The sequence below is a fragment of the Sinocyclocheilus anshuiensis genome, unplaced genomic scaffold (genome assembly GCF_001515605.1).
Source record: "Sinocyclocheilus anshuiensis isolate Anshui unplaced genomic scaffold, SAMN03320099.WGS_v1.1 scaffold1836, whole genome shotgun sequence".
NCBI lineage: Eukaryota > Metazoa > Chordata > Actinopteri > Cypriniformes > Cyprinidae > Sinocyclocheilus > Sinocyclocheilus anshuiensis.
The window spans coordinates 54,059-69,058 of record NW_015555949.1 but is presented as its reverse complement, the minus strand read 5'-3'; the positions used below and the strand labels follow the sequence as shown (position 1 = coordinate 69,058).

Here is a 15,000-nt window from a genome sequence, read left to right as displayed (position 1 = left end):
ATCCATCGCCATGGATACAGGTTTTACATATTTACTACATAGTCTACCAATAATTCCATCAGAGCTTTGCATTTACAGTACAGCCATTTCATTTTAATTCATGTCAACCATTGGCTTCAGAACTGGATTTTATGCTAATTATTGCTAATCTACTGCATGTATGTGTTGTCTAGGATTGGTGAATGGAAAGTACAGTTGTTCTCAGCTCTTCATCAATCATCGCTGTTTCTCTGGTCCGTATCTCAACAAAGGCCGAATCGCTGAGTTACCAAAGGCCGTGGGGCCCGGCAAGTGTGCTGTAGTCCTCAAAGAGGTACAATCCTCTCTTATATCGGTAGTTGACTTGTTGCAAATAATAAAGAATTTTAGATTTTTTAAATTTACATGAATGCACGGCATAAATAAAAGTGTAGATGCTGAATCTGCAAGTTTTCCCCCCATTTTTAATCAACTATTTGTCTTCACTAGTTTTTAGACATTTTAAATAGGGTGTGATAATTTTATTACAATTCTACATTAAAATGAGGTAATAAAAGTTATGCAGTTTATGAGCAGTTATGAGTTTAGATATTTCATATCAACTGCCCATTAGCTGTAGTGCATATGCACACGTGTTTGTGTGTTGGTGTGTTTGAATTTGTTTGTATATATTTATTCATTAAATGCATATCATGATGTATTCATAGTGATGTTATTTTCTCACAGATTCTGACAATGTTAATAAACTCAGCGTATAAACCTGGCCGTGTGCTCAGAGAACTACAGATGGTGGAAGACCCACAGTGGAACTGTCAGGAGGAAACCCTGAAAGCCAAGTATGAACACACACATTCATGTTTACTTAGTTATCTAAATGAGAATATACCAGAGACATTGATTCTTTTCATACAAAGCTAATTAAAATGTACACAGACTAAACCTACCCATAAAAGAATATGTTTTGTATTTGTAGAATTAAAAACATTATAATTGATTTTTGTTAAACAGCGATGTCAAATGGAGGATTTGTCAGACTTAGCTTACTTCCTATGACATAGCATAAGACAAATTATCAGATTGATGTAATTGTGCACTTGTATGTGGAAATATCTATACATTTTTAATAGTGTTTATATACATATGTGACCCTTGACCACAAAATCAATCTTAAGTGTCAATTTTTCGAAATTGAGATTTATACATCATCTGAAAGCTAAATAAGGTAGGACATTTACAAAATATCTTCATGGATCATGATCTTTATTTAATATCCAAAGATTATATTTAATGATTTTTGGCATAAAAAAAAAAAAACTATAATTTTGACCCATACAATGTACTTTTGGCTATTGCTACAAAAATACCCCAGCTACTTAAGACTGGTTTTGTGGTCCAGGGTCACATATATACATACATATATATATATATATATATATATATATATATATATATATATATATATATATATATATATATATATATATATATATATATATATATATATATATATATATATATATATATATATATATATATATATATATATATATATATATATATATATATATATATATATATATATATATATATATATATATATATATATATATATATATATATATATATATATATATATATATATATATATATATATATATATATATATATATATATATATATATATATATATATATATATATATATATATATATATATATATATATATATATATATATATATATATATATATATATATATATATATATATATATATATATATATATATATATATATATATATATATATATATATATATATATATATATATATATATATATATATATATATATATATATATATATATATATATATATATATATATATATATATATATATATATATATATATATATATATATATATATATATATATATATATATATATATATATATTGTGTGTGAGAAGCTAATATTCATTCTGCCAATTAAATTTTTTTTTTTTTTAACAATTATTTTTTGTTGATTTATTTGAAGTCACTCAACTCTAATAGATGACTTTGTTTAGGGGTAAAATTGTGTGGTTGGAACAATGTAATAATAATAATAATTATTATTATTTTTATTTACTTTTATAAATAACATTGGGAACAATTCTATTAAGTATTTTTAATCCATATTGTTCTTAACTATAATTTACAATTAATTACAGTTCTATAGCAGTATATTACAGGTCTATATAATAGTTGAAAAGAGAGAAATAATAACAATTTTACTTAAAAAATTTTACTTATTTTGTATGGAATCCTGTTTCTGCCATAGTAAAAATGTTATTGCAACTTTTTATCCTTTTTATTTTATTTATTCTGACTTTTTTCTTGCAATTGTGAGTTTATATCTCACAAATGTGAGTTTATATCTTGAAATTGCATTGTTTATGTCTCCCAATTCTGAGAAAAATTCATTCTGAATTTGCGAGATATAAACTCAGAATTCTGACATTTGTGACCCTGTCTGTGAAATCCAGGCTAAAGTCTCAAAAAATTAATTATGAGATAATAACAAGCATCAAAATTTGATTTGAACCATTAATTTCACTACGATTTCAATCTTTGACATGGCCTTACTCAGTCAATATTAAAAATATCAAGGTTACTGTGACGAGAGGGGCGGGGCCGAGAGCCGTGGGAACGAAGCGAGGCCGGTGGAGTAAATGCTAATGCACGACACCTGCGCCACTCACCGGTCTCAAGTCCCACGGAGGAGCTCCGGAAGGATAAAAGGAGGAGGGACGACAGTGTTGGACGAGAGAGGACCAGGCCTGGACTTTATTTTATGTTTTGTGTGCGGCAGTCGTCCGCGAGGGGCTGCCGCTTTACTTTCGTTTTGTGTTTGTTTATTTTATTAAAGTTTGAAATGTTCGCCGGTTCCCGCCTCCTTCTTCCCATGACTACGAACTTTGTTACAGTTACATTTTCACAGAATGTTCTTTACATTATGAAGGATGATTTTATGTAAAACAGTAAATCACACAAAAAAACAAGACTTTAGCTGGGTTTTCACAGGCAGAGTCACATTTTATCTCACAATTCTGAGTTTTATTGCAATTCTAAACTTTTCTCAGAATTGTGAGATATAAACGCTCAATTATTAGTTCATAAGTCGAAATTGCAAAATACAAACTCGCAATTCAGAGAAAAAAAGTCACAATTGCAAGGTGTTAACTCGCAATTACGAGTTTATAACTTTCAATTGTGAGATAGGAAGAAAAGTCAGAATTGCGAGATGTACACATGCATTTGCGAAAAAGAAAGCCAGAATTGTGAGACAATTGCTTTTTTTTTTATTATTCCGTGGCGTTAACAAGCTTCCATACTTTTGTCTGATGACTTAAGCTAATCATTTCTTTTAACCTGTTCATTAAAAAGACTTTCCAATACTATTGAGTCTGTGTGTGTGTATAATTCTAAAAGCAAAAATATTACTGATAATTTAGCAAACATACAAAATTAAAGTGCATTCATAATGAACAGAGAGCTTTCTTTCATTTGCATAATGAGATTTTAAGACAGCTGATTAGGATAGTCATGTGTATGTGAGCTGAATATCTAAAATGTTTCATTTTCATAATGTTCTTGATGGTGGAAACATGTTTGTTTGTTTACAGATATAAAGGGAAAAGCTATCGGTCCAACATGAGGATCGTCCGAACAGCAGATCAAGTGTCGGAGTTTTGTCGTCGAGTATGCGAGAGACTTCAGTGTTGTCTGAATCTTTTCGGTCCAACAATCGTGTCCGACAAGTGCCCTGAAAACTGCTTCAGTCAGACCAAGACCAAATACAGTGAGTGTTTTATTCCTTTATGTTGATGAAAAGTGATGTTTGCTCTAACTTGGAATTAAAATGACATGTTTCACATGAGCAAGGTATCATTTTCTCCAGAAACACACACAGATACACTGAGACTCACATGTAGCTCTTGCTAAATGTCAATAATCATACATGTGTGTGTGTGTGTGTGTGTGTACATTTATGCCTGATGTAGCATATTACAAGAAGAGGAAAGTTGGCCGGCCAAGTTTAGGGGAGAATGCTCAGGATGGTGACATGACCAAACCAGCACGACGGCGGAAGAAACGCAAAGCCATCTTTGTCCAGAAGAAACGGCGCACTTCCATTGTAGGATACCAAACCACAGAGTCGCCTCAGGTTTGCCAAACCACATGAACCCAGACAAAAACACACACTCAGAAACATTCACTTGCAACTCACTTGTATATACTGAAACATACTCTTAGCAAGTAAGCAAATGCAAATGCATATACAGAGATGGGCATTAATGCATGAAAATGTATTTAAAATAAAAATACAAAATACTGTGTGGAAAAATGTATTTAAATTAGGGCTTGCACAATAAATCGAAATGGAATCGAGATCGTGATTCGACAGAAGCTGCGATTGTCATGCGTATCTTTCAGTGAAGCACGGTTCTGTGATCAGCAGTAAATCTCCATCCAAAGGCCAGAGTGCGCTCTCGCGCTGAAACTCCAAATACGCCTCGCAGAAGAAACCCAGAAAATGCCTATCGCTGCAGCTGAATAAACAGAAGATTCAACTGCTTTCATTGATTCAACTTGACTAATAAACACACGACTACGGCAATATACGGTTTATCTGAGTTCTTATTATTATAATTTTCATTAAAATAAAGTATATTTATAATGTAATGCCTTTATCACTGCTTAACTACTATGAAATATGTTGCGTGCCTTATTCTGTGTAAGAAGCCACATCATCTCACAGAAGGATTTATTTCAACACTCGACTGACATTATGAAGTGAGTTTGGAGTAAAAATATGTTACTAAATGTGGTATTTTCACATGCTTTCAGATGGAGCAGCATTTACTTCACAGAGCCGTAGTTCACTGAGAAGCTATGCAAACAGCTGTCATTATCGCGAACGATTTCTTCGATTTCAGAATCGTGCAATAGAATCGTTTGCGATTTTTTTGCGTAACTTGTCAGTGAACTACGGCTCTGTGTAGTAAATCCTGCTCCATCTGAAAGCACGTGAGGATGCTTACCTGCTGATTACAGAACTGGCATTACTATCAAAATGCGCATAACAATCGCATTCGATTAATCGTGCAGCCCTAATTTAAATACAAATACAGTATTTTGAAAATACACAAAATACATGTGAAATTGGCCATCCAATGTAGATATCTCTATAGGCTGAAATCTGTCTGGACCTATTCATAGTTTTCAGTCATGTGACTGGCTTGAAGTCCTGGAGGGCAAAACATCCACAGAACTGCAGCACAAGCCTGTCAATTTTCTATCTGTTCCAATCCAAAAACATTTAGATCACCTCTCAAAAGAATAAAAACAAAGATATGTGAACAAAATGCAAGTTTTGGCCATTTGCAATCCATATAAAGCAAAAGCCGCAATATTTCAATCACTAAAAACAGTGGTACATTCTAAAACGTTTAATGTGAAATCACTTTAAGTGCCTTTAAAACAGTGATATTAAAAGATCAAATTCAGTATACACCTTATTGATGATGCGTGCTTTATTAAATTAATAATAATACATTTATTATTAAACTTTGCGCATTGCGTTCATATTCTGGGTTCATCTGCTTGCCTGTACAAATTATGCATTAAAACAGTGATATTAAAAGATCAAATTCAGTATACACCTTATTGATGATGCGTGCTTTATTAAATTAATAATAATACATTTATTATTAAACTTTGCGCATTGCGTTCATATTCTGGGTTCATCTGCTTGCCTGTACAAAGTATGCATCATCAATAAGGTGTATACTGAATTTGGCCTTTTAAATATCACTGTCTTACTACATTACTACTTAATGCAAACTTCATAAAAATAACTGGCGGTCAGTGGAGGAAAGCTTTGTTTTGCCCTCCATGTGGGCGTTCCTGTAAGTGTGTGATGTCACATAAAAACTATGGGCTCTATCATACACCCGGCGCAATGCAGCGCCAGGCGCAACGCAAGTATTTTTTGCTAGTTTTAGCCTGACGCAGTTGTCATTTTCACGTCCTGCGCCATGTTGTTTAAATAGTAAATGCATTTGCGCCCATTTGTGTGCCCATGGGTCTGAAAACGAGGTGTGTTCAGGCGCATTGCTGGCGCGTTGCTATTTTGAGGCAACTAAAATAGACTGCGCCATTGACCAACAAAAACCTGGTCTAAAGTCTGGTGCAATATTTTTATTTATTTATTTTTTTGTTATTTAAAGAGCGCGTTAGTAATATGCGCCTATAGGCAGGTGCACAACGCGCGTACACTTTGCTTATTACACACAGGGACGCGCAGCAGCACACAAACATTTTAAAGAATTCAAAATTCAAGGATTAAAATGTAAAAGATTAATATTGTGTACAAACATATAAAAATGCCTACATGTCATAATGGATAGTCTTTGCATGTATCAGAATTACGCGCACAAGCAGATCCGTTCCCTCACTAGAGAAGCGTTCAGTTTTTTCGCTTGTGAATTTTAAGCGAATCCGCCATGGCGGGAGCGCAACTGGCTTTTAAAGGGAATGGGAGATGAGACTCTGATTGGTTTATTGCACGTTACGCCCAAAACACACCCATTACTCATTAAGAGAATAGGGACAACCCTTTTAGACAATGCGCCGGGCGCGCCGACCATTTTTCCCGTCCTTAAACTAGCAAAAGTGGATTCGGACACGCCCTAAACGCAATTGCGCCGTGCGCTTTAGACCATGCGCTTAGATCGTTAAAACAGGGCCCTATGAATTCAGAATGCAAAAAAAAAAAAAAAAACCTTTAGATGTGTACAACTGCTTAGAAACTTCCATTTTACATACCTCTTCCCTTCCACTGCCCTGTAGGAAATACAAAACTACGGGAAAAAAACTTTTTATATTTATTTAATGTAAAGTTTGTTTTGTTGTATATAAAGTTTATTCAAATTAGAAAGTTTATCTAAAATATAAATTTTAAAATTAAAATTCATTTAAATAGCATTTAAAACTAAAAGCTTTTTTTTTTTTTGGATGAACAATGAAACCAAAAGCTGAAAATGTTTTGTGGTGTACTGTGCCATTCATCAGTGTTTGTATCAGTATTGTAATCAATAATCAGTATTGTTCAATTTAGTGTTATACATGTTATCATATTCATACAGTATGTTTTGTTCTAATGTCACAAGTCATAATCTCAGGTTTACTGAGTTTTACACAAATCTTCGATTCTTTTGTGTGTATTTAAGTAGTGTACTTTCACATTTTCACATGTATCCTCCAAAATGACCCACAACATTATCAGTTTATGTGAAGAAATACATTTATTCATAAACTTCTCACAAAAGGATTGTTTGACAAACGACTCGGCAAACTACTTCCTCTCACCGCTGCTTTCTGATGGTTTGGAGAACTATTACTCCGCGTCGCCCCCCTGTCGTTTCACAGAATTATACAAAGGTGAGCAAGCGTAAAAAGTGTGAAGAAAGTGTCAAAAAAGCAGCGTCCGTTAAGAGGCAGGCGAAAGTATAAATAGGCTTCACCTGCACAAACCGCTTCCACTACGACCGAAAGCGGCAGCTGTGCTGTGATTCCACCGATGGCCGCGTCCAGTGTGAAAGGACCTTTAAGTCAAAAGTGTAGAGCTACTTGTCAGTGTTCCACTCAGTCTCAGAGCGCACGACAAAAAAACGGCTTGCCAACGTACGAGTGTGAACTTGAATTTCCTTTTGAGGCATACTGCACTTATAATAAGTGCAACTGCACCAAGCACATCACACTCTATTTCTCAACCATTCATCCATGCTTCTTTTTACACTCCAACGTTTTCCCTCTAAAAGCTGCACAGATATATTTGCTTACACCGATAGGCCTTTTTCTATGCAAACGATTTAGCCGAGCAATGGTAAATGTGACCGGCACCTTAAGATCCAGTGTAACCCTGTCCCTGTGTCTTTATAGGATAGCGATTATTACTATGATGATGAGGAAGAAGATTTTGAAGAGTGGGGCAGTGAGGTAAGTTCCAGCTCACCGCGTGAGGAGACCTCTGCCCACTCCTTCAAGGACGTCCCGAGGAGAGGAAGACCACCACGCCGTGCTGCTCTTCAGCGCAGGGCGACCCATCCAGAGCCAGAGACCTCAGACAGATCCTCTCCCAGAAGAACCACACGCTCTGTTTCTTACAGCCAGAACCAGACGGCCAAAAACACACACACAAAGGTCAAATATCCACATAGACCTTTTGTGTAAATTATTTCCCAAATGTAATATCTGTCATTTTTAATGTATGCCTAGAGTTGAATTGTATTAGATAAAGTGAACTGTGCTTGTGTGCATATGTAGACTGAGAGTTTTGAAGAGGAAGATCGTCTGGTGTTAGAGAGGAATCCTCTGGAATGGAGCGTCTCTGAAGTGGTTGACTTCATCACATCCACAGATTGTGCCTCTCTAGCAAAGATATTCCAAGAGCAGGTACAGTACACTAACTAACCTATCATTTGGCCCTTCTTTGGGGCCTACTTCAAATCAAGTTATCAAGAAAATGATCAGATTTCTTAGTGCAGTAAGAAAGATTAGAAAAGATTGATTATTTTAGATTGTATTTTAACGGTTGAAAATTATTGAAAGATTTAATATTGGAGGCTTCTGTAAATATGCTAAATAACATTTGTTCAGTCTTTTATTTTATCTTTGCATTTTAAATTGTCAAAGATTATGATTTTTATTTTTATTTAATTTTATTATTTTCACAATTGATGTTAAAATATTGAAGGATATATATTAAAAGGCCAATCAGTGTTTTGTCAAAGATTATTATTTTTTATTTTATTATTTTCTAAAATTCAGATACTCAAAGGCTGATTGTGACTGATTGATTTTTTTAATAATGCAGACTTCAATTAATTAAACTAAAAATACATATTATTTTATTTTATTGTCCTTTAAAATGGTCAAAGATTGATGATTGTTTTTATGTTATTTATTATTTTCCATAATTGAAATAATCAATTATTATAATTATTATTATTGCAGGAAATATTAAAATCAGTGAGTAAATTGTCAAAGTGTATGATATTTTTTTAGTATTCTTATTTTGTTATATATTAAACTAAATAAAATATATTTCTGTATATATTTTATTTTCATAATTTACATTTTTCATCATTTTCATTTATAAAATATTATCATAATTTTTATATTGCATGCTATATTAAAAGGCTAATCAGTGTGCAGTCAGTATAACATCTGTGACAGAGCGCATCTAGAATGAATTGCTTTTTATTAAAGTGCCCCTATTATGGGTAATGAAAGGTTCATATTTTGGTTTTGGGACAACAACAGGTTGACATGCATGCAAGGTCAAAAAACACTTTCATTGTCTTATAATATGCATTTATTTTTACCTTATTTGCTCAACGCCTCCCAAACGATTCGTTTAACGATTCATTTTTCCAAACCCCTCCTTTGCATGACATCTGCGGTGATTGGTCCGATTGCTCTCATTTTCATTTCATAATGCCTGATAAAGCAGCGTTTGTAAGCGCAGTGCTGCTTTGTGTATAGCGTTACCGGGGAAACCGCTATTTTTACCCTCCAAAAGCAGCACCTAGTGGCAAAGAATAAATTTGCATTTTAAATTCAGACCAATGAGAAAAGACCAACAAGTGGGCGGACAATATGCTAATGTCTCATGTTGATGTCAACATGAAACGGCATGGGATTCGTTTTAAAAATGACTCGTTTCAATGATTCAAAGTCTACTCTTTCTTTTGAGAGACAATATCTTTATACACGGTGCACTTTCAGATTTAAAACTTTGCAGGATGTTTTCATTCACTTAGAGCTGTGTTACACACTGCATGAAAGGTAATTTTCAAAAATCCATAATAGGTACTTTAAAATCATAATTGACCCTTTTTACTTTACTAATGTTCTATACTGCAGCTTAGAAAACATAACAAATTCAAATGAAAATGCACACAGATACAAACCTAAGAATCATACATTTGCTATCAGGGTGTGCAAGACTGAAGCAAACAAGAACAAGCTAAATCAGTAAAAAAATCGAATATTTATGCTAACCTGTACACCTTTTTTCCTTCTCAAGGACATTGATGGACAGGCCCTCTTACTGCTGACGCTTCCTACAGTCCAAGAATGTATGGACCTAAAACTCGGTCCTGCCATTAAACTCTGTCATCAGATCGAGCGAGTCAAAGTGGCCTTCTACTCCCAGTTCGCTAACTAAACTAACTTTCTGCCTCAGTGGACATAAATCAACAGAGACCTATGTATTGTACTCAGGGGATATAAAGAGTCATTCCATCCATCAGGAAGCCTCAGGTTGCCTCATACCGAATGGATTTTTTTCCCATCATTTACCTTCAATCTGAGATTTAGTTATGGAACATGACATTATTTCTGCTTTCCCTGCTAAAGAAAACAGTTTAAAGGTGAAGGTTGCTGGTCTTAGCTGGTTTGAGCTGGTCTACCTGGTCTCCCAGCCTAGTCAAACTGGTGTTTAGAGGATTTAACTGGATGGCCAGCTGGTAAAGTACCAAAAACCTCTTTAAAGCCATCAAAATAGACCAGCTTCAACAACCTTACACTCTTGAAAATAAAGGTTCCAAAAGGGTTTTTTTCTTAGTGTGAAGAACGTTTTAAAAAAACTCTAAAGAAACTTTTTCCACTATAAAGAACCTTTTGAATGGAAAGATTCCGTGGATTAGATGATGCTTCTCCTTCCTCTGTTTATGTGGCAAGTGAAATTTTATGTACTGTAGGATGTAACAGACAACATTAGACCGTGTCTACACCGGACGCGACAGTTGTGTTGTCGTGTCGTGCCGCGCCGCATCAGCTAAAGTCTGTCTACACTGGATGCGACAAAGCGACCGTTGAAAATCATTTGAAATTTGTGTCAGCACGTCATAAATAGAACGCGGCGGCAGTTTACTGTCGGGGATTTGTTGTGACGCGCCGCATCCAGTGTAGACAGATCACTGATTATAATGAGTTCTATAGACTGATCTATATATAATAAATCTCTATTATAGTGGTATCAGTGGGTCTATAGTATTTTGTCGCGCCGCGCCACTCGTGTCCGGTGTAGACACGGGTGTTAGGAATCGTGATTTCCCTTATAAAGATTCATGCTTCGGCCACACCCCCTAACTCTTCCCCCACACCCCTCCCCCCGCTCGCCCCCGCCGATGTCATTGTCCATCGTGATGTTTCACTGTAGACATCGTCCGATGCCAATTTTGTAGGCATCGCCCAACCCTACAAGACACGCGTGAACCAATTGTCTTTCCATATTTACGTAAAGCACGAAGTAAACAGGAATGAACATCATAACGTATTTTATTTCAACCACGTCAATACACACAATTTTTCAAGTTTAAGTCCACCGAAGTGAATCTACTCTCCTGACTGATCTGTTTGTCGGGCAAGATGGCGGATTTGGCGTTATGATTGCCTGTCAATCATATGTGGATTAAAATTAAATCAAGTTAATGTTGAGCGAATGTTAACAGAGCAGGTTTGTTCTAGGGCAAGGCATCAGTCTGAAAAGAACAAAGATGAATCAACTCCTATGAACACATTAGAATAGTCCTAGGAGAATGCATTTGTGCACAAAGGGATAAGTTATGCAGTAGTCACAAATGAATGGCTTTCCACTGACCCATTTCTAGCAAGAGAATAGTTTAAAGAGAGAGGTTTTCCAATGTGATGTTGTTTTTGATGTGTTTCAGAGTATCAGAGCATCAGGACTCATCCTGTTAGAGGCCATCTTGTTTGGAGCGCTCCTCCTGTACTTTCCGGTAAGCTTTCATGACCACAGTCATTTTTATTACGTACTTTATTACTTTAGGGGTGTTACAATTAATGGCACTTTGGTGACTAATATCCTTAGACTTGTAGTGCAATGTAATATTGCCATTAGATGGAGAATGTCTTTTTAATGGCACTAATTTAAAGAGCATTAAAGAAATGCTCTGGGATCATTTTGAGTTTAGCTCTATGGACTCCTGTCATGATCATTTAATGCTGTTAAATCTGGTAATTTATGCATGATATGTGTAAGAATAAGAAGGGACTTTTTACATGGAGAAAAGTCAGTCTACAGGATTTACATCAATGCTGCATTCACTGATGTTACGGATTTTTGTTAGAGCTCAGCTTGTTGATCCAGGAACATAAAATACAGCAAAAGTCACATTTACAAAGGCATTGGCATTATAGAATGATACAGATGTTGGCATTGCACATGGAGCAAAATATGCACTGAAGCAATGTAGGATAAAATAAGGGCTGAGATATTTCATTGATGGACAGTCTCTGCTGTCCATGTGTCAATGGAGTATTGATTTAGACAGATGTCGGCCCAACCCTACCGTGAATGTTAAAGCATCGATGCCAATAAAGAATCTTTATTTTTTAAGAGTGTAGTTTTTGAGTGGTGAGTCCTTTAAGAAGACTAACCAAACAATCTAGAGAAGGTTTAGGTTTGGTTGGAGTTCCAGCAGTTTCACAAGAACGTTTAAACGTTAGGATGAAGACAGCATTGAAGATCTCCATGGGAATAAGGGCACATCTAAACTGAAAGGCGGTTTAACTGTGAAAAACCTCCAACCCCTGAGTTCACTTTTATTCGTCTTTTAAGACCAAATTATATTTATAATGGCTAATTACATATGAAGTATTAACTTCAGAAGTGAACTAATATATTTGTAATAATTATTTTGTTCTGATAAACTATTTTTATAATGTTTGTTAAGAGGTTAGTGGCAATTTAACACCTGAAAAAAAATCTACTTTTGGCAACTTGGGCATTATGAATTAGGGAATATTATTAATATCAGGACTGATATTTGATATAAACTTATTGTGTGTTAAACTTATGTTGTGTGTGTGTGCTGAGTTGTGCATGAATGTTGGGGTTCATGCATACACACATACATAACTCTACACACATTTGTTTTCCCAAAAATACATGCCTTTTGATTGTCTAACGCATCATTTGTTTCTCTTTAAAATTCAAGGGCAAGTGCATTTTTGAGGAGCTGCCTTTTGTCATGGCCTATCTATATTGTATGTAAATGTAATGTTTGACCTATGCAAAATTGAATATGTTTTCTATATATTTGTTGTTGTAATGAGTTTCATAGTGATATATTTTTTACTTCACTCTGTTGTACGACACTTACCTTGATCACAAGTAGAGTGTATTCAAATTTGATTAACTGCTGTTGAAATATTTTCAATCATCATTTTATCTATTTCCAATGCTTAAAACATTGCAATAATTAAAAATGGTTCATGTTTGAAAGTCCCGAAAATATAAACTGCACCAGCTGTCCATTATTTTGACTCACTGCTCAATTTGTAAGTACAAACAAAAATGGCATAGAGTGTGCTTTCAGTGGAAGTCTACAGGGCAAGGCACTCTAAGGGGATTTAAAGCAGAAATGAAAAGTGATTTTATCATATTAGTCTCTAATACCCTTGGGGGTACAGCCCCAGTGACAAGCCATTGTACCCCTAAAGGTACAATTATGTACTTTAATTTCTGAGAGTGTATTATGTTTAATAACTGTTGCTGAACTTAAGCAGAAGTGTATTTTAATGTACATCTTAGTGCAGTGTTTTGCCCTATAGGCTTTCATTGCAAATGCATTCCTGTAAATCTACTTATATTCTGTGGTTAATCAACAGTGTCAGACACCATTCATAAATTGTGTATTAAAAATAGCAGCTTGCATCGTTTATACTTATCTGTTTTCCAGAGAATTTGAAATAAATGTGAACTTATTCACACTAGTATGAACATGATTTCCAGGAAACATTAGGCAACGTAATGTTGGCTATTTACAGCACAACCCACTCACACACTCAGCTGTTGGTCAAGACTAAAACATGGTGATATTACATAACCACTAGAGGGTTTTTTCATGAACAATTCTCTAATTTTACAAAGCAGGTTCTTGTTTGGCACAGAACTATATATATTATATTAAGTGTCTTCTATTGAGTCTAACTGTGAACCTATTTGTACTACTGCCACTTCTCATGGTTACCATGGTGACATTATTTCAAAGGTATGCTGCATGTGGCTCCACCGGTGATGTGTCTGACCACAATCGAGATGTTTCTCATGGTTGAGGAGCCCACTTTAATTTTAGTGAGCAACATTTCAAAGACAGCATGGCTAAAAACACACACACACACACACAAACACACACTGGTTTGTTTTTATGGTTTATGGGGACTCTCCATAGGCGTAATGGTTTTTATACTGTACAAACCATATTTTCTATTGCCCTACACCAACCCTACCCCTAAACCTACCCCTCACAGGAAACTTTCTGCATTTTTAGATTTTCAAAAAAGCTCATTCTGAATTATTTATAAGCCTTTTGAATTACGGGGACACTGAAAATGTCCTCATAAATCACCTTCTCGTTGTAATACCTATGTCATACCCATGTTATTATACAAATTTGTGTCCTCATAAACCACATAAACATGCACACACACACACACACACACACAAATAAGATCTGTTTAATATCTCTATAGTTTCTAATAGATAATGTCATTAAATGGGAAACAAATTAAGACTGTTGGCTAAGTCTCCAACTTATCAGATGTTTCTCCTGAGGAAGCAAAAATTCCCAGGTGTGTCTCCTAGAGTTTCAACAGAAATCTCAATAATCCTTCAAAAAGTCTGCAATCAAATGTTCAAGATCTCAGAATGAACTCAGTAAAATTCTCATAAAATATGTCAGTTTCTCATTCGTATCGATTTGTTGGCAAGAAACTGAACAGTATTTATATCGTTTTTTATCTCTGATTCACGCAATGTCCGAACTGTTGGACATTGCGTCCACATAAATGGACCATTGACACTCTATCTACAGTCTCAATTAGGAGTGTCAATGGTCCATTTGAGAGATAGGTGGCAGTAATGCACTTATAAGTCTGCGATCCGC

The 15,000-nt window shown here is 34.9% G+C and overlaps 1 protein-coding gene across 3 annotated transcripts in view; it reads left to right on the top strand.

Annotated features, from left to right (window-relative positions):
- Nucleotides 1–10,856, top strand: part of LOC107675978 (scm-like with four MBT domains protein 2) — a 45,457-nt gene extending 34,601 nt beyond the window's left edge. For all 3 annotated transcript variants that reach the window (XM_016470486.1, XM_016470484.1, XM_016470485.1), the window contains 8 exons: nt 1–20; nt 174–313; nt 706–815; nt 3,643–3,818; nt 4,021–4,184; nt 7,964–8,224; nt 8,348–8,476; nt 10,113–10,856. The exon at nt 1–20 is cut by the window's left edge and continues 45 nt beyond it. In XM_016470486.1, coding sequence (XP_016325972.1) covers nt 1–20; nt 174–313; nt 706–815; nt 3,643–3,818; nt 4,021–4,184; nt 7,964–8,224; nt 8,348–8,476; nt 10,113–10,253 — 1,141 coding nt within the window. In that variant the 3' untranslated portion in view covers nt 10,254–10,856. The remainder of the gene's footprint in view (nt 21–173; nt 314–705; nt 816–3,642; nt 3,819–4,020; nt 4,185–7,963; nt 8,225–8,347; nt 8,477–10,112) is intronic.
- Nucleotides 10,857–15,000: the final 4,144 nt, after the last annotated feature.